The 25,586-nt window shown below is 43.0% G+C and overlaps 1 protein-coding gene across 8 annotated transcripts in view; it reads right to left on the bottom strand.

Moving 5' to 3' along the window:
* SLC4A4 (solute carrier family 4 member 4) overlaps window positions 1–25,586 on the bottom strand; it is a 232,555-nt gene that overhangs the window by 30,021 nt on the left and 176,948 nt on the right. For all 8 annotated transcript variants that reach the window (XM_046940813.1, XM_040699727.2, XM_046940815.1 and 5 more), the window contains 8 exons: window positions 20,470–20,557; window positions 20,118–20,272; window positions 19,568–19,681; window positions 17,891–18,065; window positions 12,732–12,865; window positions 8,500–8,771; window positions 5,099–5,169; window positions 681–869 (listed from right to left, as the gene is read on the bottom strand). In XM_046940813.1, coding sequence (XP_046796769.1) covers window positions 681–869; window positions 5,099–5,169; window positions 8,500–8,771; window positions 12,732–12,865; window positions 17,891–18,065; window positions 19,568–19,681; window positions 20,118–20,272; window positions 20,470–20,557 — 1,198 coding nt within the window. The remainder of the gene's footprint in view (window positions 1–680; window positions 870–5,098; window positions 5,170–8,499; window positions 8,772–12,731; window positions 12,866–17,890; window positions 18,066–19,567; window positions 19,682–20,117; window positions 20,273–20,469; window positions 20,558–25,586) is intronic.

The following is a 25,586-nucleotide window of genomic DNA, read 5'->3' as shown; positions in this document are numbered from 1 at the left end:
CAAGTCCCTACCATAACAGGTACTCTAGATGTGGTCTGTAGCAGAGTTAAACATTTTTGCACTAATTTCTGACTATTTCAAATGCTACTGGTAACATGAAAGACATGTCTGTTCTCCCGTTCAATGCAGACAACTAGCTTACCCACTTTCATTCAGTAACAAAGCAAACACCCCCTCTTCTAGCTATAGGCAAGGAAACTTTTAGACATATTGATTAATTGTCCCTTTTGGATCTATGATTTCTGTAAAACATCCATACATTCTATAACAGAGTCAATACGTACAGTAAACTTTGTATCTGGCACTGAAAATGGCCACTTGAAACTATATAGGTCTAAATTACTATTGTGTGAGACTGATAAATCACGTTATTGTGCAGCTTTGCTTGGAAGCGTTGTCTTCAGTACCTTTGAAATCACTGTTACATTCCAGTGACAGATTGTGGTTTTTCTGGCTCTTCTGTTGACTTGCCTGTGTCATACAGAAACACTGAGAAAGAAAAGGCTAAGCAATTCCATGATATACCTTGGTTAACCAGTACCATGTTTTTATTGCAACAAAAACAATCTGGTTTCCCTGGAAAGCATCTGTCCCCATGTGACAGCTGTACCAAAAGGATGGCTCATCTGCACTCTGAAAGAGTAAAGAAGCCAACTGTTAGCGTGAAAGGAGAGACTTACAGTGGTTGGAAAATAACGACTAGTCTTGAATTTCTTCAGGGCCATGGAGCAGGTATAAGTGCCAAAAAAGAGGATGAAAGACATGAGGGTGATGTCAGGGACATATCCACAGTTGTTGCCCACAAGGTGTCCCCCGTATTTCAAGCACTCCTTCTTTGTCAGAGACGACCAGTCAATGGTGGTGTTGTACTGCAGAAAAAAGAACATTTCCATGAAGCCATGCTCACATAAACTCTGCCTGTGCTAGAGCAGGCACAGAGACAGACCATCACGAAAAAGGTAGGGAAGAAAAAGGAAGCATGGTGCAGAAGCTAAAAATCCCTGTGCTTGTGGGCAAGCAGAATGGATTTTAACCCAGAGAGAGGATGGTGTTACCTCTGAGCTTAAGACAGTCTAAGGCCTTGGAAAGAAGACAGAGATCTCTGGCTTAGGTAATATATCAAAAGAAAAAACTAAGCACTCCGTTGCAAATCTTCACATAGCAACTTTCTATACAAAGGATGGATGAAGCTCCTTTCCATCATACTTTCAACCATGAGCGCTCACTGGACAGGCTGACCACCAAACCCAACCACTGTCAGCTTCAGGGAGATATTTCAGCTGCTCTCCCACTATGGGGCTTCCCCAGCCCATCCTGATTTGAATAGTTCATTACTAATGATGACTTCTATTGCTCAGGTAGGGAGGCACTACTTGCACTTCATATTTCATCATGGAATCCAGAGCTGCACAGGGCATGTTAGATGATCATCTGTTTCCTAATGCTTATGGTGAAGCAGAGCCAGAGAAAGGGTCTCTACCTCCCCCTGCACCTATATAATTCATAATAGTGTCAGCGTAGTGATGAGGACAGAACAAATATAAATGCACAAGAGAGCAAGAATTTAAATGTGCAAAAAGCACTGAGCTCACGAGGCTACTCTGTGCACAGAGCACGTGGTTTTAAGGGAGACTGGGAATTCAGAATGCACATGCTTAATACCACAGAATGTTTAAAATAAATCCAAGTACCTAAAAAATTCTGCATATCTGAGACGTTTTAGAATCACATTGTCTCTACTGCTCTGTTTCTGCATGAAAACCCAGAGGAAGGAAATGATAGTCCCAGGAAACATAAGATAGAGAATTAATATTTAAATTAAAACGACAACAAAATACCTCACAGTGAATAAATAGAGAGAAGAGGGTCTTATAGTCCAAATATTTTAGCTGTAGAAAAATTATCATGAACGTAGACACAGACCAATTCAGGCTGACATGCAATTTACCAGAAAACTGATGTTCTTTAGGGAAAGCAGTATGATACAAAATATGCTCTTGCTTAGGAAGAAAAATTTCAGCTAGAGCACTGAGCAAAGTTACATTCCAAGTCTTCAAAATACTTAAGGTTCTCGTTGAAGACTAGAGCTTCATGGCCTCACGTCTTACCTATTAGTATCTTGTTCATGTGGGTGTACTGAAAAAATAACATCACATATGCCTCCAGACATGGGATTGTAATCAAGAATTCTGAAGCTACATGTAATAAACTACAACTTCTTCAGCAGATTTCGTGAACTCGAGGGACTCTAGCTAAACTGAGGTATGATTGTGCTGATGGTGATAGCAGCATGAGGTGGAAGGGAGAAAAAAACAACAACAAAAAGAAAAGCTATGTTTTCTCGTTTGACAAAGTGATGATACATTTGCTCTCTCAGCATCGTGTCTCTCTGTGACACAAAGCAGCAGCAATTTGTCCCTTGTCAGTGGGGTTTCTGTAGGTCTGCCCTGACTGTTAGCTTCTGGACCACAGCAGAGGGTAGAGTAGAGATGAGAAAAGCCAAAGTTTGGGGGCAAATTTTGTACAGCATGCAATTGCATGCATACCTCCCACAGAATTTGTATGGTAACTGTTGAGTCACGGCCTGAACCACTGATTGAGCACCTGGGGAAAGGACCCGGTCAGCCCTGAAAGCACAGGTGAAGGCAATTGAACTGTGTGACTAGAAGGGGTGGAGCCAGGCTCATTTAAGGGCTGTCACTGGGGAAGGATTTCTTTCTGGAGATCCCTACTTGTTGAAGCTTTCCCCTGTAAGCCTAGAATCTTCTGATACAGGTGAGCAATCTTCTTCCCTTTGTTTATAGCACCTTTCTATCATAGCGGTCCTTCCATCATCATGCTTCTGTTGCAATGCCTTTCCCATTGTACTGATCTGTGCAATTGCTACAGAGTTAAACCACCTGACTTGCTTTTTGAGCTATAGAAATAAACCCCAAAGAGTGTTCAGTAGTTAAAATTACTTATTTGGAATACCAAAGAGCAGAAAGGATAGGGTATCCCTTTTCCCTCAAATCTCCTACCTATATGCATCAGTGGTCCCTCCTGGAAGTGAGGGACCATTTGACTGGTACGGCCAGCAGTCTCAAATCCTCTGCCAAAGGCAGAACGGAAACAAAGGACCAACTGGCAGATGTAAAATAGCTGAAAAACTCCAGGAGTACTTGGGGGTCACTTCCCCAGCAGGGACTGGGGCTAAAGCAGGACAGTTTCGCTGCTATGGGGACAGCATGCCCCCCCAGCACTTTGCAACATCAGCCAAAGAGATACAATCAAGTCTGATGGGAGCTGCCTCCAGCCCTGCTGGGCAGCACGAATGGTGTCACAAAACAGGGATCTGGGGGAGGAGGGCTGAGATGCTGAGATCTTTGTTCCAGCAAAGGACAGTCTGGAAATGCAACTTTTTGGGTTCTTTTCTTGTCTCCAGGCCTGAGCTGAGTTCTTTGCCTCCCTCTAATGCGTGCCTCCCATCTCCTGAGACTGACAATCAAATGCTAAATGCATAAATAACGTGAACAGTTTTTCTTGTTAACGAAACAGAAGTGGCAACTGGCACTCTCCTCTTGACAGGTGGATTTAGGCATCCTGACGGCTGGCATTGTGTCAGAGCTTGGGGCTGCTCATCACTTCCCCAAGTGTTATTTTGTGTGACGGGCAGCTGAACAATTAGGCCCTCACTTGCAGCCCTTCCAGGAGCAGTGAACTCAGATGTTCAGGAAGCACAGCAAATTGACAGAGGTGGGGCAGTGAGGAAGGCAAGGAGCAGGAAAGGGCACATGAGGTACAGCATGGCCATCAGAAGACCTTGCTTCTGTTACCACTACCTCTGCTACCAGCCCCTTGGAGACACTGGGGGATGCCCTTTCCTTCAGGTTTGTGCCTCACTTCTATTGCCCGGAGAGGCCCTGTACAGTGTGTCCAGATCAGAAAGCCTCTTCCTGCTGGGCCATCTGGTGCCACACAGAGAGAGCAACATCCTACAAGAAATGCAGACAGGGAGGATCTTCAGCACAAAGTTACTACTCTGTCTCTCAAGCTCCTACGCATAAAACACAGAAGTATCTGAACCCATCAAGACCTGTTTCTTTCTCATCACCATCCAGAGCTCGCTACTTGAGGGAGATCTGGAAAAGCCAGAAAAATCAAAAAATGGGATGGAAAACAGGGTCATCCAGAGGAACGGCTGGCCACAACTCTCCTACCATTACTGCCCTGGCCCCAGTGAGATCTGCACACAAGGATCCTACTAATCCCTATGGAGAGCCATTTGCCTCCTGACAGCACACGCAGCTCCAACAGCAATGCAGAAGCTGCCATTAGCAAGGAATTGCTGATATCCAGTTGTGTGCATGGTATTGTTTGCAGTACTACAAGAAATCCTTGGAGGATGAAGTGCAGTAGAACTTTTTCACAGTGTTTGAGGCAAAGTGGGAGTTTTGGTGTGAGGATGCAATCAATTACTGCTGTATTTGCGTGGCACAGCACAAGCACATGGCCCTTACAGCCTTTAAAAACTGCATAGTCCCTGTCCTTGCAAAGGCATATTCTGAGACAGAGAAGTACAATACAAAGTGGGGAAATGGGATACATCAGGGAAACCGGCAGCAAATTTTCAGACAAACTACAGAGAAGCCCACAAACTGCACTTGCAAGCAATGTCCCTGGAAGGAGTAACTGAAATAAAACCAAGGTGTAAACTGCTGGCTCTGTTGTACCACAGGGAGGAGAGCAGAGCTATGAGCTGCCTGCAGTTTCTACTATGCAAGCTTTTGGTTTTTTTTACATCAACACACACTGGAAGGTCACAGTCACAAACAGCCAGGTTATAGGAGGACATGTTCCCAAATGAAGGTTGGAATGGCACTGCTAGAAAAAATACCTATTTTAATTTCCACCATTTTGGGTTTAATGGTTAATTCTGTTTAATTAAAAAACAGTAAGTAGCAAGAGTTGCTTCTTGTGGCTCACCTGCTGCTTAAATACTATTGCTTTGTGGAGTGAAAGTATGAGCCATGGAGGGATGCCAGCCCGCATTTCTTCCACAGCCACCAAACCCCACACCAATGTTTTCAAAGCCTGCCTTCTCAGAAGCCTCACTTACCATCTCAGCAGAGGAATACAGCAGCCCCTCAGTTGACGGCACCGTTGTTCTGTTAAAAAATGAGCTATTATCTGCAGAAGAGAACAGAAAGAATACTGAGAGCACGGAGCCAAAACGGCAAAAAAGAAAAACAAATAGGCTTCTCGGTTATGTCCTCCTGAATTACTTAGGGTTTGTAAGTATTTTTATGTCTGGTAACACTATAAAAGTTTTACTAAAACACTGTACAGGGCACTTTGGTTTAACTGGGGAAAGAGTAAGTGCATGTGCCTTTTATACTGAAATCATAACAGGGCTTAGATAACTAGTAGAACACCACTAAGCACAGGCAGCCTTTCTGGGCCTCTGTAACATCCTCTGTAATACTTGCCAGGCCATCGATTTTGCCCCTGGCATCTTCCTTGCAATGGCACAAACTCCTTTTAGTACAGAAATGTCTGCACAGCCCAAGTGCGTAGGGAGTTTTAACCCTGAGGTCAGCACCTGAGAGTGGAAGCTGCATCAAACTGTAAGCCATGCTGCAAGGATGGAACTGAGCCTGGAGAGTGATGCACCCCTGTTCTGGAGACAGGAAGCCTAAGAGGAGGTAGTTGGTGGGTTGTTTTTTTGTTTTTTTTTTTTTTTACAGTGTTTTGTGCTCTTTTTCTAATGTCACCAACTCAATCAATGCCCTCTCCATACATTTCATAGATCAGGTAGAAAGCCTTTTGTATTCAGAAGCTCATCTACACATTCAAGAGGAATTCATTAAGAATCATTGCACTGAAGGAGCTATTGAGCCCCTTCTATGTTCAAGCACATGGCCCTTATGCTTTGCCAGATGCTCCAGCCTCAGAGGGCCTCACTGCCTGCTGCATTCCTGTCTACTACCACAGGAACACCCTTCTTTTGTCCTCCCAACTACCTCTTCTCTTCATCTCCTCTCCTTCTCCCTCTACAAAATACATCAAGAGTGTAGAGGATTTTTTTTTTTTTGCTGCTTCTGACTTCTCTGCTGGTACATCCTGTGCTTACCCACACCTGGTCCCTGCTTGCAGCCTGGCAGGCTTCTCACCCTGTCAGCAGAACACATCTGTGTGAACACCTATGATAGCTTCCATGCAAGTGGGCTGCAAAACAGCTGCCTGCCTCAGAGTATGTGATGGGGCCAGGGAGATACCGCTCTGTGAGCTGAGCCCTGTGTATGCAAAGAACAGTGCAGAAACTGAGCAACGCAGACTCTACAGCCAAATCTTAATGACAGAAATGAAAAACAACTTTAAAAGGCCTAAATCAGTGCATGGGGGACTTTGCTGCTGCTACCTGCTGCATGGCAGAAGAAAGAAATTTCTCTGCAGCTGTGACAAGCAGCTGATGTGGAAACCTGTTTTCTTTTAAAGGAGTAAGAATTGAATCTATGCGGGATGCTCTCTAGGTTTGTGCAGAGACACAGCTACACAGACACGTGCATAACTGCAGGGGTGCCAAACTGTCACCAACCAGCAGATGAGAATACCAAAAGGGTCCGCCTACTGCCACAAACCCTTGATATATATACCTTAAAAAAATACCTTAACCCTGGCACTCATACATGTGTAGAACTTTTGTTTTTCAGCATGTTTCCGGCTGAGTTTAAATATGGGATCACTCTGCTGTTCTCTTCCCAGGTAGTCTGCTGTTTCCAATCATCCTCAATTTTGGCAGTTTCTGGAATGCAGATGTTACTCATACTGTGAAAGTCTCTGTGCCTGAGGTGACACAGGTCTGTGCAGGAGAGGTTGGTGTGTCTGAAGTGAAGCTCCAGAGTGTTGCCTGGACAGACTGCTGACAGTGTATCCAGTATTTTGTACTCACTCTTCCTATTTAGTGTTTATTCAGTGTTGAAAAACTAAGGAAGACGCATACGAAGATAATGACGACTTCCACCCTCCTGCTAAAACCCCAAATGATGCAGCCAGTGGGATCCATCTACTGTCTCAAGGCCACCAAAGGGTCTTACTGATCCCTCTCTACCTCCTATTTCGGGTCACCTCTGCCTCAGTTCAACTACTGGCCCAGCCCTGCCTAAGGCGAGTTAGGCACACAGATGTAAAGGTATGTGTGAACACATGCATAGGTGCTCACAAAGTTGGACTTTAATGGTATGAAAACTCTGCTGGGACTGGAGTAGAAACATCAAGCAAGTCTTTGGGAATCATTTGATTTCAAATCATCTTTACCCTCTAAAACAACCATTTGGCTAGCAGGCAAAGAAGATGAAAAGAGAATCATGGCAGCAGTGGTTTGTGAACCTTATCAAACAGTGCATGCTAATCCTTCCCCCACTTGCTTATGAAGGTAGAGATTGGCACTGTATTTCTGGACACAAATCTCTTACAAAATGAAACAACACACTCCAGCTCTACCATCACATTTACCCTGTGCAGTGGGTCTGTGCCCTAGGCATTTATCTGGAAGCTGAGACTTTTCCAGCATTGTGTGGTTAGACAGAGACATAATCAGACTAACTGCTCAGTCACCAGGAGAGAAATCACCCTGCCATTCAAATGGAAGCAGAATTAAACCAACACTGAAGTGCTTGCAGTGACCCTGCATTTAATAGCTAACGTAAGCGTCCAGTTTCCAACATCTTTTGCAAAGAGGCAGCTAGCAGCAGCCAGATTATTTTCCTGTTTGACAGGTGCATTAAGATGATATAATGTTTACTCTGAGTACAAATCAAGTTGCTTACTCAGTCCTCATTGGTGGAAGAATCCTAGGAGAGATTACAGCTTCCCTAGTGGTAACAGTCAGCATTACTTCTGTTTGGTATCTGTTTTGTAAGCTTTTGTTCCCGGTTGTATTACCAGACCTGTACATATTTTGGCTGAACTGATGGATACACTTCCTTTCCACTCCAATGAGGACTTCCTCATGCTTTTCCACTCATATTCGCAGCCAGGAAGTGCAAAACCACCCATGTTTGGGTAACACCCTGAATAAATCCAGCTCCTGTCCTTTGTCAGGACCACACAGCGGATACCAGGATTGACCAGGATAGCACCACAGCAGTGCCCTTGACACCACTTCTGACCCTTCCCAGCCTTCTCAGAGAAACACCGTTCAGAATTAATGGCCACACGTTTGTGGGGAGACATAGACACGCAGACAGCTTTCTCCCTTGTAACAGCGCTCACATGAGGAGTGCCAGAAGGGTTGGCTAGAAAGAAATTCCAGTTGGCACACAGGTAAAATATATCCTTCTGCTTGAAAATTTTCAAGGCTAAGATAAGATATCAGAAGAAAACTGATAAAGAAGGATTAATCTACTGCTCTGTTATCTGAGCCACAGTGCAACCGATAAATGAATGAATGAATACATAAATAAAAGCATACAAGATCTTGTGTTTGCAAATCAGGGGGTCAATAAAGTATTCTCTTACCTGGACCCAGTGGTTCACAGGCACATGAATAACGTGTGATATAATCCACCTTGAACTCGGAGTTTATAGGGTAATAATCTGCCAGCTTGATCATCTTCTTGAAAGCATCATAAATGAAGATGAAGCTAATAAGTGAGGAGAAACCTTCTTCGGTGAAGCGTGTGAAGTACTTGACCAGGAAGCTGGCATCAGTAGCAACAAGAATGAGACACTGGAAGGCTGACCAAAGACCAATCCAGAGACGAAACTCCAGGTAGTCAAAATCATTGTCTCTGCAACAAGACACAGGTGGCAGGGAAGGAAAATATCAGGGATTAGAAAAATCCATACAGAATTAGCACCTTCTAGTGAGAAGTGGTGAATGTAATGCCTCTGGGACAAGGGCTTATTGTAGATTAAACAAAAGTGTGCCCAAGTGCTAAGCTGCTTTCAGCCAGCCAACTCCATAAGAGTACATGGTGCAGTTTAACAGCTGAGGTAGCAGAAAAGCTTGCAAAAGTGATCGTTCTTGCTTCTGCTTCCATTAATAAATGCTACCAATGAATTCGAGCTCTTTCTAGGCTTCCCAGTATAAATCCTCCCTTGGCAAACATACACAGAGTTGTAAAGGGCCAAGCATCCAGCCACCCAGACCAAGAGCAGTTGAACTTGGACAGCTTTCCACCAGCTGCAGATTTAACTACAGTTTACAAATCTCCTTTAGAAAAGCAATTTCCTGCCAAGCTTCTCACTCAGAAGCCTGCATTTCCACGTCTCATACCCTTGCATTATCTGCAGAAAAGTACCAGCAGCAGATAAAGAAATGCAAAGCTGAAGGTGACAAACTCAGGTGCCAGGATGTGGCAGAGGGACGATGGGGTGAATCATATCACTCCTCCCTGGGAAGTTTGTTTGCTGTGGGAGACTGCCATGCCCTAACTGCACCGAGTTCAAAGGGAGGCTTTTAGGACCAAAGAAATACGAAAATCAAAAAGCAGAGAATGTAAGACTCTGCCAAGGTAGACTGCTGCCCATTCTAGGTAAGGGAGTGGGGGGGGCAGCAGGGTCCCACCCCCAGCTATTTCTTCATGGAAGCAGGCAGCCTTGCCCTGCTGAACTGTGATGACAAAGGAGGAAGAGCATTTTCTCTGCAAAGTCTCAGAGCAAGGTCTCTGACAGCATCAGAAAGCTGTGAGGAGACCACACAGTCCAGGAATCCCTCGTTTCCCCCAACTACATTAAGTCTGCTAAGAAAAATGAATGCTGCTCCCTGTGAATCTTCTTTAGAAATATTTTTGAAGGAGCAAAAGTCCTCTTCAGCACACTTTAGGAATGCAGGCTGCACCAGATAACCACCTACAGCTCTGAAACATAACAGCATAAAAGGAACAAGACACTCTCAAAGGCACGAGGGAGAAGGAAATTGCTAAACTTCCCTGAAGACAAATCCCCCCAGACCTGTTTGCAATGGGAAGTGCTGGTCAGCTCCAGGGAGCTGAACGTCCTCAGGGATGGCTTTGCTCCTCATATGAGGGTTGGTTTTAGATCCAACACCTGGCAGAGTAACCTGGTGAAACAGGACGTCCTTAGAGCTGGCAACAGGTTGGTCCCACCCTGTATTCAGTTCCCCACTGCAGGTGGACTCCCTCCCTCCTGTCACTTGCTGTGACAGAGAATCCTGTTCACACACCTCTGCCCTTGCTCAGCATTTGCCCACAGGCAGCACACTGCAGCAGCTCAGTGCCATGCCCCGTGACTCCCTAAGCACTACCCTGTCACCAGGGGAATGCTGGCAGACAGAAAGGCTTTAAGACAGTTTTCTAGTGCACAGCACAAAACTGCAGAGATCATGAACAGGAAGAATTACACCTAAATGGGGAACTACAACCTCACAATTGTAAAATGGGAGAAAACACTGAAGACTTGGCAAGGTGCCAGTTAAATGACTGCTATTGGGCAGTGCTATGTATTCCTGTGAGCCTCCTGGGTCAGTATCTTGTAGGCTCAGGCCTGTCACGCATCTGCATTCAAAACAAGTCTCTGCAATGCTTTCTTCTCCGTAGCACTCTGTAAAATGGGAGCAGCAGTCCCAGGCAACCTACCAGCTCAATACGATGATTGCTGAGGGTGGATGAGTCCTCATAATTCTTTAATTAGTACCAAATTTAGAATAAATTTACATTCAAGTGTTTTATTATATACTGTCAACAAAATTCTTCAGAGCAGAGTTGTAATGTTCGATTTGTTACACCAAATGGAGGGGGAATGAAGAGAAAAAGAATCAGCACTGCAAAAGAGGCTGATAAAGAACTGCACTGTGCTGCTAACGAAGACCCCAATCATGACGTATGTTGAATTTCTTTCAGGAGTGCTAGCAGGCATTCAGTAGAGGCTTTCTTAGGCATCTGCACAGACACACTCACTTTAAATGAATCAGTAGATGGCAAGGCTTTCTAATTTCACTCCCAGCAGGGAACAGGGTGTTGTGAATATGGACAGCCACAAATGCATTATTGAAAATCACAGCACTTGATTCCAATTTCCTTGTGAGAAAGGCTCCCTCAAAAAACCCTGCCCTTCTACCCAAGCAGGTTGTTAGGACAATTGCTTTTATAACCAAAATCTCCTCCTCTGGTTAAAAATAACCCCCTTCTTTCCAAAAGGAAATGTTTTCCCATCTTGGTTTTTTTTTTACTTCAACATGCAGCATCCAGGCTTAGACCTACAAGCTAGATTCAAACAGTTCCTGATTTTACTCATTCTCTTCCTGATTCTATTCATTCATAGCCATCAAAGAAAGAAAAGGCGCTCTCCCTTCCTGACCCACTACACATCTCACCAAGGGGCAGCTTCCAGTTTCCCTCTCCAGGCTTGTCTGATTTTCCTTCCATTTTCTCATCCCTGCTCACTCATGTACCAGCAAGAAGAAGAGTGGCAGCCCTAGGGAAGGCAGGAAGAGACTGTACACCACTTTAAGGTGCAGCAAGTCTCTCCATGGCACCTGCAACTCCAAGATGAACCTCTGCCCATGTTGGCATGAATAAGGCTCTGCTGAACAGGGATTGGAGAGCAGTGCAATGCCAACCTGGCTTAAAATCCTACAATACAGATTATAAAATAGTGCTAACTTTGACAGTATGGGATGAGAATCAGACCCGATCTCATCCTGAGTTGCAGGACCTTTGCAGACAAAGACCACACTGATACTGGTATTAACAATTAAATTTACTGAGCAAATGTTACCAAAGCAGACCTGTGTATGTGGGGTGACATATAAATATACTGTCTGCCTAGCAGAGGCTCTGTGCCTCAGAAGACTCCTCCTACACCTAGAGTGCTCACAGGAAAGGCACAGTCATATTGCATCCACTCAATTATTTCTGAGTAAGTACCTACACAGATTAAATGTAATGAAGGAGATACAATTAAAGAGACAAACATATACCATGTCTCCTGCCTTATTACAACCTGCAGCCATGTTTACCTTAATAATTCAATAGAGCTTTTCTAAAAATAACTGCAAATGGTAGACAAGCTGTTCCATATCACAGGCAAGTGCTCTTGAAATAAAGCGCAGCAACGCCTTAAAGCCAAAAGCTCTCAATTTTTTGTCCTGCCATAGAAGTCTTGGCAATGCTGTGAACTCTCCTTATCTCCTTGATGTGAGGAATGAAGGCCACAAGAGATCTGGCAAGTTTTCTGTACAACTTAAAGTTATCGATTTCCTAAATGGCATCCAAAATATCAACAGTCCTGCATGTAAAATTGTCAGTGAATACGCTGATTCCTTTGGGCACTCATTATATTTTGCCAGCCTTACAGACACTTCAAATGAATACTGACTTAGAAACAAATTTTTGGTAATCTTGTGATCTGTAGCATATTGTTATGTGATCTTGTTGCTTTCTTTGCTTCTTCGGGGAAACACAGCAATCAGGAAAACACACACAGCATTCAGCAGGGAACAGTATGCTAAAAGCAATGCAGACTTCCCATTGAGCACAGGCTTGGCAAAGCATTTCCAAACGGCTCAGCGGAGACAGGCCCCCGTACACCGGGCAGTGCTCTGGGCATACGTGCCTGTGAAAATCCCAGACGTGATTGCACTGCAGTCTCAACAAGGAACAAATGGATGTTTCATTTCATACACTAAATCCCCTCCTTCCTCCCTACAAGCCATTTCATTCCCTAGCTAGCATTTTACTCGTGCAAGACATTCCTCCCCTCCTCCCTCTCTCCACCCTTTCGCTTACTTGCTGAAATTAAAGAGAAGCCGTTCAAAGACAAGGACAGGTCCCGTGCTGCTTAAAATAGTGAGTGGCTGGCCAGCAAAAAGGCAAAATATCGCTCCGGTGACTGCTGTGCCCAGAAAACTCTCCAACACACCCTGCGGTAGAGACAGAAGAGATGTTAGTTCTGTTAATAACCCTTTCTGGTAGCACTGTTGCAAGAAGATCGGTCACTACAGTGGTGACTTGCAGGGTGCTGTATGTTGACATATCCAAGGTGAAGGGAAGAATATCCTCTGCCCTCTCCTGCAGCCACAAAGAAAGATTTATTCACCTCGTTCAGTTTACAGTTATTCAGGATAACCAGCAAACACTACAGTTATTTCTGAGGCAGAGCTTAGTAACACTATATTGTATTTTATCATTGACAAAGTGAGAAAAGTGAAGACCACCTAAAGGATATGATCTCTTAGATCATCTGCATCACACATCTGCAGAGCTCCCTAAACAGATGGGGCAGAGCATGGCTACGCAGTAGTCCTGACATCCTCTGGAACATCACAGATTTTACTTTTTTTTTTTTTTTTTTTTTTTACTCCTTCCTCCAACAGAGCAGATTCTCCTAGATAAACAAGATGCCACTCTTTCACATAACTCTTAGTAAGTGAGACACGAACCAAACAAGGCTACTTCATCCAGCAGTCCTTTACTGAAACCCAAGTTCATCTGTTGTCACCAGCAAGTCGTAAATTCCGTATGTAATGGACTCTACAATTACCTTTGGCATGTGTGGCAAAACAGCTTCACTGGGGAATGATAAATGAATGTGCTTGATGTGTTCTTGGATTTTCATCAAAACTGTAGCTGGGCAATACCTATTTTTAAAACGCGAGCTGTTGATGCAATATAAATAGCATTTTTTTCTTGCCAGTAACATGATTATTGACAGAGCATCCGTCATTAGACAAAAATGGCAGAAGTAGGTGGACCTTACCTCATTTGCTCTTATCCAGACTAATCTGTTTGTACATGGACCTGGACTCTTTATTTTAGCTGTGTTTGTCACCCTTACCTGAACTGACAACCCTTGCTCAACGATGAGGTGAAGATTTAAGCACAGACTTATGTGCCATGTTGTGGCTGTGTCTGAATCAGCAGCCCGAGCACTGCACATGCTGAGCAGTCACAATTAAAGGCACACACAGATCCTTCTTCCATTCATGACAAGCTGCAGGGTTGGGCTGCCATTTTTCTGACTTATCCACGGTAACAAAGAATTTAAGTGTTGTGCCTCCATTTCTTGGAAGACAACTGTATTATACTGTTGACGCTGTATTATGCTGTTACAAGTCAAACCAGTATGTCACCAAGTACAAGCAGAAAAAAAAATTATCTACTGAATTACACACAAACTTTCAAAGGAGCAACGAGGAACTATTTTTCTAGACACAAACATGATCTCAAAATACCAGTGTCAAGCTGGTGAACCAAAGCAGCCTCAGGACAGCTGTGCAGAGAAGCAAAAGGCAAGGAAGATTTGAAAGCTGTCTAGTTCCTGCCACATGTTAGTCACTTGTCAATCTAGGAAAACTACTGATGTGAAAGGATAGGACACAACCAACCTTGCCTCTGCATAAGGTGCCATCCTTCGTGTTTTCCATTTTTAAACGCTATTGGGAATGCCCATCACTAACAGTCACAGCCCTTGCATGGATCAATACAAGGAAAAACTTGCTGAGAAACCCTATTCAATGCAAAGCCCTGCAGTCTTCATACAAAGATTACACAGTTTGTCTTACAGGGGATGCAGAAGGAGCCTAGGAGCCTTCACTCACTGCCTTTGGGGAACTTGTGAGCATGAGACAATTGCTCTCAGCAAAAGGAATGGCATCTGCACAGTTGATCCCTCTTCACTCCTCCTGCGCTATTCACAGAGAAGGCCCCTGTGGCCGGTGTGCGGGCTGCAGCGCATCTGGAATCTCTTCCCCTGCATTCTTCCACATGTCTGCAGCTAAGAATAGTGTATTTTCTCAGAAACAGAAAACTATGAAGTGAGCTTTTAGAGAAATGTTGGCCATGTCAGGCACTCCAGGACAGACAGCATGCCCTGGGCAATTCAGAGTGCCTGATCCAGGGCTAGTCATGTAGCTGTTTACAAAAAGCAAGAAGCACAAATACTGTAGTCCCTAGAACACTGCATTATATGAGGATAATACCTCTGGGAGGAAAACCTTTGGAGGCTGCTCCTCAGTCATAGGAGCTGATGTAAACTAGGAGTTAATGAGGCTCTGCCAATACGAAAACATCCTGGGAAGATGGCCTGTGACAAAGAGCCCTCTCACTCTCTCTTCACAACACTGGAGCCTGTGGTGAGGGTCAGGTCTTGCCTCTGCATTAGTTTCCCTCCTCTATGTTCTTGAGGATGAAGATCCCATGCAGCTCACACTGTTGGATGTCTTGCAGAAAACCACACTTCTGAACTCTTTTCCACTACAGAAATACAGAGTGGTTTGGACACTTGACCTAAACCTGGATTCTCATCCCTCTGAGCAGCTCCCTGCAGGAATAACTTGAAATGGTTGTCTTGGGAAGCTTCACTCAGATTGATGGGACAGGAGCACTTGAGCACAAGGATCACACCATTTTCTCTTCTGATGAAAAGCAGCAATCAAAACACCTCTTCCCACAGCAGTCTTTTATACCTAACGCATTTTCGAAGACTAACAGTGAATGAAAGTTTGTTGAATGGACAGGATGAAAGAAAAGCTAGCTTGTGCCCAGGCTTGCTGAGCCTCTGATCCACCAGTGAACTATTCAGAGAAACTAAGAGTGCTTCCATTTTAAAGTATTACATAAATAAAAAACAGCAAATTCAATTGGTTGTTACATGCACTTGTAAGCTGTACCACCTCCACCTGCTTTACTTGAACAAAGCCAGCAGCAACCTCAGCAGATATTTTCTTTCACTGGTGAATCTCTTTGCTGTTCATATAGACACTACACCCCAAGAAGAACAGTGCAGTCTGATTCTTAGGATTACTATGAGTCTATGGGAGTTCTCAACATTTCTGCACCTATGAGGACTGGGTTCAGGAGAGAAATTTAAGAAAAAGACTGAACTAAACTGGGCCCCAAAAATATATGAACAGGCCAATTTTAGCTCCGCAAATTGCTGTGTCTGGAGAGAAATATCTGAGAGTCTATTTCCCTCCTGAGACAAACATCTGAGAATCGATGGGCAAAGCATTCAGCAGGACTTGAGTGCTTGCTTTCTGGTTTTCCTTGAATTTTTGTCATAAATGGCTGCACTGCATTAATATTTGCTCCAGAACTTCCCTGCTGCCAGAGTGATATTTTTAACTACAGAGTATCAATGGTTTCCCTTTTCAACACGGAGAATAAAACACTGGGATCAAAACAGGCTGTTCCTGCAGGTTTTGTCTTTTTCTGAAGAGTGGGAAAATGTGTGCTGGGTTCTATCAACTTCAAAGAAAGCTATGGGCCTAGCAGCAGAAATTCTCCCAAGGAAAGTGAGGCAGCTGCACTACCAAGCAAATCTGGCAGCACCACCAAGAGGACCCCTATGGAGGATATCTTTGTTTTTTACTTTGCTGCTGGAAAAACAGGTGCCAAAGGTAGTAATTTCCTACTGCTGCAGAACAAAAGGAGTACATTTCTCTCTTCCATTGATGTAGCAGCCAAAACAAAAGACAGCAAAATGCATGTGTCCTATTTGAGCAATATAACCAAGCGCAAGCAACAGGATTGTCTCTGCTTAATTCAGCAGTCATTTTACTATTTCTCAGATAAATGACATCTCCAGGTTCTTGAAATACAAGGTGTTTTGTTTGTTTGTTTTTTAATAATTAAATTGCTTGAGGTTTTTCTATGTGAGCATTAAGAAACTATTCTGTATGTTAGTTTCAGTGCAAAAACAATTTTTGCCAACTTGATAAATAAGTTTACTGAATACAAAGGTATCAAGAAGGATTTTTCACACAAGTGACATAATTACATGCACTAAATTTGGAATCAGGTAACATTTTCCCTTCCTTCCCCTACTTTAAATATTGTTCCTTGTGCAGGTTCAGAGCAGGCAGGCTTTTCTCTGCTGCTCAGTGATAGAAGAGTGATAATCCCTGGTGGATCCTGGAGGCTTTTTCATTCTCTGCTTCCATTTGCTGTTACTATTTTTTAAGGTTGGGCATCGTACATCTGTTTGCACAACTGCTGCAGATTTGCGTTTTGGAAGTGGAAAACCATATTTATCCAAAGGGGAGGGATGTTTGGCACTCCATCAGCCTTTGAATCTTACTCTAGCCTGTAGTTTATGATAGGGAAGTCAATAGCTCTGGATAGGTGTCCCCCTTTTCTATATTTGTTTAAACTAAATTTACATAATTGAATAATTCAGTCACTGTCAATATGAGCTTAACTATTATTAGGACATTCAACTTGACTGCACTGGATCTATTTAAATAAAAGTTCTTACATTTACTTCCTTGTTAAAAGAACAAAAGAAATCCTAAGACGCATAATTCTGCCCCAATCAAACACAATCAGTGCTGTAACAAAGTCCTTTTCTTTTAAGCTTTATATGTAGCTAAGCCATGCCTTGAAGCCCCTACTTCTGTCTACTGCTGAGCACAATACACTTCCCAGAATCTGATCTTCCATTATCATGGAATTCATCTTTCTAAAGAATTTTCACTTTTCTCCTCTACCACACCACCTGATTCACTGCTTTCCCCTATCAATCTTAGTGTTTTCTTTTTAGCAGAGAGGCAGAAGTCCAGAGGTTGCTAAGAGTTGTACAAGTCACACAGAGAATACAGTGCTATGCTCTGATGACATGGAAAGTTTGAATCAGACTTCATAAACTTAATTTGACTGAAACAGTACAACCAAGACAAAACGCAGAGAGTAATCCGAGGAACTTCTCTACATAGGAGCAAGGATCCTTACTAAGTTCTTCTCTCTTGCCTGGCCATCTTTCAAACTCCATTTAAGGTAATGGTACAATTTTTCAACAGACAGCCATCCAACAGCAGAGAAAGACAGCCAGCTTTCAGTGGAAGTACACAATACCTCTATTAATTGTACCCAGAATTCAGTTCTGACTGTAGACAACAAAAAGCAAGTCAGCTCCGATTTATTCATTGCGTCTGAAAGCTATTGCTAACCTGCATGTTTTCTGTAGCATCACCAAGCAGTCCTCCAAAAGTGATAGCATTGGTCACTGTGGCCAGGTAGATGAAAAGAATGGCTGAAAGGGCTTGAATATTTAAAGCATCATAGAAGTCACTGGCGAAGAATGGTGCTTTCCTCTTTATGTCTTTGATTAAGCCACCACAGAATCTGAAAAGACAAGCAAGAGGAGACTTGTGTAAGATGTTTTACAGTGAAAGTCACTAAGATAAGTAATTGGAACCACTGCCAGAAATGAAGGATGATCTGAAAGGAATGAGGTCATCACATTACATAATAGTCTTATCACAGCTGTGATGGTCCAGGGATATCACTGACAATGTTGTAAGAAAGATAATATCTTTCATGATGCGATGCTGCTGGAAGGAGATCGATTTCAGAAACACAAGCCCTACTTCTGCTGAAACAGACCACAAAAGCTTGCACTTCAGGAAGCTCGTCTGGCTTCCCCCCACCTCCAGTTGTATTGGTTGAGGTAATAAAATCTGTTAATTCCAGTCTAAATCCTTGCCTAAATTTCTCCATGTGACAGACACAATGGTTGGGTGAGCCAAACAATCTGCTAAATGGAAAAAATGCTTCAAACTATTAACCACAAAAAGAACTGGAAATAAAAATGCAAGCAAGTGAAATCATCTTGGAAAGCTCCACTTGCAGACATATTCTTTTTGTACAGTCCAAACAAAACAATGTTTAACTCACAGGAATTCCACATAGCTCTGATTCTATCAACATGAAAAAGTTTTTGTTTTGCCTCTTGTTCTCTTGCATACAGTTCTCCACCAACAGTAACTTACATCTATTTAATATATCACAATTCAGCTGCCTCCTGAGCTAAATAGCAACTGAAAAGCCCCCCATCAGTGTCTCTGCAAGACTGTTCAGACACTATACGCAGAGCTATGGGGCAGGTAGGCACACATTACATTTGGGCCCAGAACCACGATTTATTAACTGCCCTGTACACACCAATGTGTAACTTCAGACATCCAGATTTTCCCCTCGTAATTTAAATATTCTTCTAAAAGCTAAAAAAAAAAAAAAAATATATAGGAGGGAGGTTACAACAGTAACACAAAAACCTATATGTTGATCCTGCAGCGCTGAGCATGTTTGACAGCCTCCTGAACCGCATTCCCACTCCACTGGATTTTTATGTAGCATACAGAGTAATAAAAAAGAGAGAAAGCCCTCAAGCTCTGTTACGGTCTGTATTTATATCTTACAAAAGCCTTCATCTGTTCAACTGCACTGTAACAGGAACGTCTTGAAAATAGGGCTTCTCTGCTTATGGCTAAAGCCCTTCCAGCAATCTGAATGGAGAGTGGAGCTGTACCATTCACGTTTACACTCCTTACAATTTGTCTAAGTTCACAGGCGTGCAGTGTGCCACCAAGTACCTTTCACTTTTGAATACCTTGCTTAAGCCACTTCATAATTTGTCAAGAGTAGATGTTCAGAACCTTTCAGATAGTCTCAAGATGGGTGCTTAAAACCACAGTGTACCATTTGAGGTTACAGCTCAACCTGCATAAATTGAAACAGTATTCCAAGGGTGGAAAGTTGAAAGGATGAAAATTTTCTGAAAGGAAAACACTGTCATGTTGCATGGATCACACCAGCTACAACACACTGAGCAGTGAATTACTGACCTGCCGGTTCTCTGCAGCTCTTCACAGTCCCCGTGGCCCCCACCTCCATGTCCTCCATCATGAGGCGTGTCTCCATTCATCTGCAGATTTTCTCCACCAGAGTACATGTTTTTCCTAGGCAAGAACACAAGCCAAACTGAGGCTCACTGCATTACTTAATGGCTCCACAAAATAGAATCCACTACAGAGGTATTAGCCTTTCCTGAAGCCATGCTGTATAAAGGAGACTAGAAAGCTGACCTGCTGAAACCAGTGTGAAACACAGCAAGTTAGAAGGTGCAAGCAGAACACCGGAAGTGTCTGGATACCCATTATATATCATCATATCCCTGCACACTGCCCAGAAACACACAGAATTGTAAGAAGATCCACCTCCACAATCTATTAAGACAGACATGAAAATATGTCCAGTGCTTTCTAGAGAAAGCGATGCAGACACAGGTCCCCCTGCAGTTACTTGATAAACTTGGTGCACCCAAGCAGCAGCACTTCCTCTCACTTTTTCAGAACTAACACACAGAGGTAACCCTGCCCTGTCACCTGCTGTTACCTTTTATCTGAAGATGGAAGAGACTTGGGAGGTTCTATCCTAATAGCTGGATCCCATTCCCCAGGGGGGAGCACAATGACTTCATCCAGAAACTCATCAATGCCAGCAATCAGGTCCTGCCAGTCCTTGGCTTTATAGGCAATGTCATGGAACACCTGCAAGGAAAGGAGAGACTCCATACAGCAGAGCTTTTTATCTTCTATAGCTCAAACAGAAGTTTTATTCTACGAAAAACAACTCATTCATTCTCAAAAACCTTTCAAACTATTTCTTGAAGGATATTAATAGAATACAATAGAATAGGCGTTGTGTTGTAAGGGACCTTCAAAAATCTAGTCATAAATGCACCTACCTCATCAGACATGAGGGTAGCAATGGCTCGGCCAATCTCATGATATGACTTTGCTTTGCCCTTAGGTCCCAGTAGAATGAAGAGAAATCTGTCAAAACACACCAATTGTTCCCATTTAGGATAGGAAAATCAATTGCTTACTCCTTATACCGTATCTACACATAAAGTCAACTAAAAAGAAACCAACCAAACAAAACAGAACAACAAAGGTTTTGCTCCTTGTTAGAGAGATCTGGAAGCTGCCAGTGGCAGCTCAGCCAGCGATCAGTCTCACTGACATGAAAGGCACAATCTCTACTGCTTTGGGCAGCCCCAGAGGTTAACAAGTGAAGAGCACTCTAGACAATTTCTATCTGAACCCGTAAGACCACATTTAGCTACACCACTTTAGTATTTAATTCCCCAGCTAACCCCAGGGAAGAATTACACGAAGCACCAGCAGTTGCAGGAGTGTCATTTACACCATATAGTAATTTTCAGAGTTGTCAGCTCCCTTAGATCAGTAGGAGTTAAGCAACTCCAATAATCAGGCATTGCATGCAAAGGAGGCACTGTGAAGAGGACTTGTATGGATTTCCCATTTTTACTCTAACAATGTAAGTACTTCAGATAACTTGGAGTACAGGTTGCACCCTACATCCTAATCATACTTGCTCTGGCAAGCAAGATACTACCCAGAATTTTCCTCTCAAAAAGCGTTAAAATTAGCCTTGAGAGCACTACAGCAGTCCTACACAGAAGTACATATAATCCAACAGCAAACGTAGAGGTGGAAGGAAGGACATTCTTCTAATGCCCAGTACCCAGAAATGAACTGTGTGCAAGAGACGCGGCTCCAGTGCAGGATGGTTCAGACTGCATGCTTTGGTGCACCACAAAAAGCCTATCTACTACCATAGGATTTATTCAATCACATGTTACAGCTCTTTAATCCTTGTGTAAGGCATCTGCATTAAATATTTCCCTATTGCTATTCCAGGGTCACTGGATATCAGTGACGGTATTAGTACTGGAATGAGCTGCCCAGAGAGGTGGTGGAGTCACTGACCCTGAAGGTGTTCAAAGAGCGTTTGGATGTTGTGTTGAGGGACATGGTTTAGTGAGAACCATTGGTGAAGGGCAAACAAATGGTTGGACTGGATGACCCTGTGGGTCTTTTCCAACCTTAGCGATTCTGTGATTCTATGATGTAACTGCTGAAAAACAGGTAGGAGGGGACAGAAGATCTAAGGACTGCTTACTCTGCACAGCCTCACCCAGACCTGAGCATCCTCTCTGAACAAGTGATGATGGAATGAGCAGGGCAGCACAGTTCCAGATAGAGAAGTAAGCACTCAGGCCAGCAAAAAGAACGAAGCTGGGGCAACATGCTATTAACTGTCCACATCGCTTACCATAAACTACATCTGTCTCCAAACACTTCTTTCCCAGAGCTATCAGATAGCAACCTGTCTGCTTACTACTGCTCTGCTGGGGCTGAGATCTCTGTATGGTTCAGCAGCTAAAGTAGATAATCACATGTGAAGGAGAACCATCAATCTAAATAGGGTATTAGCTATAAATAATTAAAGCTCAACTTGTATGCCTTGAATTTCCACTCAGAGCATACAACACATACCAAAGACCTGTAAACCCATCCGGTGGCTTTACAGTCACAGCTCAATTCTTAAAGAGACAGCTTGATTTTTGAGGTGTAAGCCTATTCCTGGTGTAGGCACAATACGAGTTGACCAGAAGTACAAAATATCGGGAGTGAATTTCTTACATGACCTCTTCAAACAGCAACAATATCCAAGCAGGCAACTATTAACTGATACAGTGCATAGGGGAAGGCTGTACATCTCACGTTGGCTGTGGAAACACAGATTTCCTGTAATTTCCCTACTCAGATTTGTTTCAGTAAAAGATTTGGATCATGGCTATGATATGAAAAAACATCTATCTCTATGCTCACTGTTATGCCAATTGTCTTGTTCAGAAAGCCTTGTTACTTCCACTGGAAATCTCAGGCAATGGCCACCAATCAGCAGCCTATGGAACTTCAATGAAAACCAACCTGATTGTGTCATTTTAAGTGTCCATCCTAAGCTGACTTGTTACTAATAACCTTTAGAAAAAAGTCACATCAGCTCATCTTTGCAATTAGCAAAAAAAGAAAGCACAGTGGAGAAGACCAACTTTTCCATTTCACCTAATTTAGCAAAAGCTGGAAATCATTGGGGCAATTTTTCAGAAAGCTCTGTGTTAGCCTTTTTCAAACAGAAACAACTAACAGCTGCTCAAAACACTTCTAAAGCTTCCTGAATTAAGAGCTTGTCCAAATACACCCATACTTTACAATTAGTAATGGAAAATGAATGCACACTTCATAACATTTGCTACGTTATCTCATATAAGCCCCTTTGTATTACTTTCAGTTTGAATAGGGTTAGCTTCAACTTCTGGTCATATATTTCCATTAGCTCTTACATCTAGATTGGAGGACCTTTGATAATTATATTCCTTTAAATATCCTCTCCAATTGACCCATTCACTTGCAGCCATCTGCCATTTAGGTGAAGTAGTTTGAGGGTTTTCTCCTCTCTTTAAACACATAACAGTTTTTCTGTGAACCTCCTCTGAGGTACCGATGACTTCAACAGAGAAATAATCCACGAGCTGGCAGTTCTGCCAGTATAAACACACAGATGAAATAACCTGTTGCTATTTGGGAATGCTATGTTGGTGCTTTCCTGAGAAAATGAAATTGTGTGCTCACATCATCTACCCACCTTTCTGACCCAGGGAGCAAGTTCAAACATGACACAGACCCAGAGACACCCAATGTAATTGAGTTTCTACAAGCTTTTGAAGAGCCAGTGGCTGCAAAGGTAAGGAGACCCAAATGGTAAGAGAAATGCAAGACCAGTGGTTCCAGCAGTGATGGAATTATCAGCTGTTCCCTGGAGTGGTCCCAGCCATTCCACCTACAGCATCATCTAGAAAAACCTGGCACTGAGAGCACAGCTATTCCACCTGCGCTCTGTCTGTAGAAGTTGATATGGGGCCAAGTTAAAGCAGAAGAGACCACTTTACTTTGGGCTACAGAGGCATCCTCTTCGTTATGTGTCAGCCTTTATTGACAATGTATGCATTTTCTCACAGAAATGCTAACAAAGCATGAAACAGCAAGGTTGAGAGACACTTCACAAGAAATACTGTTGCCCTTAAAAGCATTGTAGTATCATTTTAGTTTTCTAAATCATTGTGACGTGCTAAGTCAATGTCTTATCAAGTGTACTATATCCTAACAAGTATCTTCTATTAAAAACCTACAGTCCTATAAAAAAACATCAAGTTAGTATGAAAGGATCCATAAGTATATGCTGATGGGCGTTACTAACTGTAACACTTCCTATCAAGTTCTGCATGGGGCTTTCAAGTGCTTAACTTAAGGTTCACCCAGAGGTGACTAACCCACACACGCCTAGGTCATGTCCTTTGCTCTCCTCCTACCTCCTGGAACTTTCCCTGCATTTCAAGAGTTGTTATAAAACAACATTAAAGGGAAATTGTTCCTCAGTCAACTCTTTAAAAAAATAAAAAAATAAAAATCCTGAGATGCAGATTATCCAAATACATGAATTTTTCTTAAAAACTTCACTACTGCAGAAGCTGCTGCTCAGCATTCTACAGACTTTCCAAGGAATTGAACATTTTCATAACCATCTCCTGAATTCAAACTCACTAATTTATTATCCTGTTCTGCCTAAGCCACTGTTCCTCCTGTCACTTTGGACATGTCACCCTTAGCAGATAATGACCATTCACTGCGTATGATTTACCTTTTAAGCATATGGCCCATGCCACCAAACCCAACAAGAATAAACTTATTCTCACAGATGAGCAATTTCTCTTCCAAGCAGACAAATGCGCACTGGCCACCGTATTGTACACCTCACCTACACACTGAATAGATCTTAACTAAACACTGCAGCGACACTGCAAACCTGTTAACATGAGACTGTTGGCCATACAACGTGGTATGAGCAATAAGAACCCTCCAGGACCCAGGTGGGAGATAAATCCCAAGACCACAAAGTGGAATCTCAATCCAGTTTGCTGAAGAGGCAACAAAGTCTTATGTGCTGCACTTCTGAGCAGTTTGGCTAGAAATCTCCATGAAATCACATGGAGGTAAGGAGAAATCACTTAGGAGGTAAGGAGTAAATATTACACAAACAGGCTCTAAAGTCAGCATAGCACTAATATTTTCCATTTGAGACGCAGTTAGAAATCTGAGCTGCCCATGACTTCATCAAATTCCAGTATGAGGTAAAAGGGTTATGGTGAAAACTGGCCCAAGGCCAAGAAAACTTCACCATGGCCTCTTAGCACCAATGCAGGAGACAAAGTCCCTCAGTCACATACAAAAAACGAACAAGTAAAACAAGATTCAACTTTAACCTGCTCACCCATGTCCATTTCTCACATCTGCATGAAGAAAGAAATAACTGTAATTCTAGAAGTGCTAAAAGCACCTACACAAAGGAAACTCAGTAAGGTCCCACAGAAAATGCTTTTATTAATGTCCTTCTGCTGTTGGACACCTTGTGAGATGTCTGCAAGTCATCCAGCAATCCCAATAGAGATGCATGTTGATAGACTCAAGGGCAGACAGAACAATCTCATGATCATCTTCTTCACCAATAAATCTGAGGCTTGGACCTCTGCGTAATGAAGGGGGCACACCTTAAGATTACAGTAAGGAAAGGAGGTCGAATGTCCTTCAGTTTTCATACAAGTGCTCCTTCAAGTTGCAGGCATCTCACATGGTATCCAACACATGAATGCAGACAGAAGTATTATTAGTTGCCAGAGCTCAGATGTCCCAAAGCAAGATCTTCTGTTGGAACAGCTGCTGAAGGACACAGCCCTGAAGACCATCTTAGTGCTGCAATTAAGGAACAAGACAGACGTTTCATTCTTGCCTACCAAAAGAAAAGATGCCCTGGTAGTTAAAAGCTTAAGCTAGGAGGCAAGGAGGATAATCTGACTCCTGGTTCTGCTACATGGTTTTTAAGCAACCTTGAGCAAGTTACTTCATTTCATTTTAGACTTGTAGACACAGGCAATTT

The sequence above is a fragment of the Gallus gallus genome, chromosome 4, assembly GCF_016699485.2.
Source record: "Gallus gallus isolate bGalGal1 chromosome 4, bGalGal1.mat.broiler.GRCg7b, whole genome shotgun sequence".
Classification (NCBI taxonomy): Eukaryota; Metazoa; Chordata; class Aves; order Galliformes; family Phasianidae; genus Gallus; species Gallus gallus.
The sequence above is the reverse complement of the archived record's forward strand: the minus strand, read 5'-3'. Positions and strand labels throughout refer to the sequence as shown.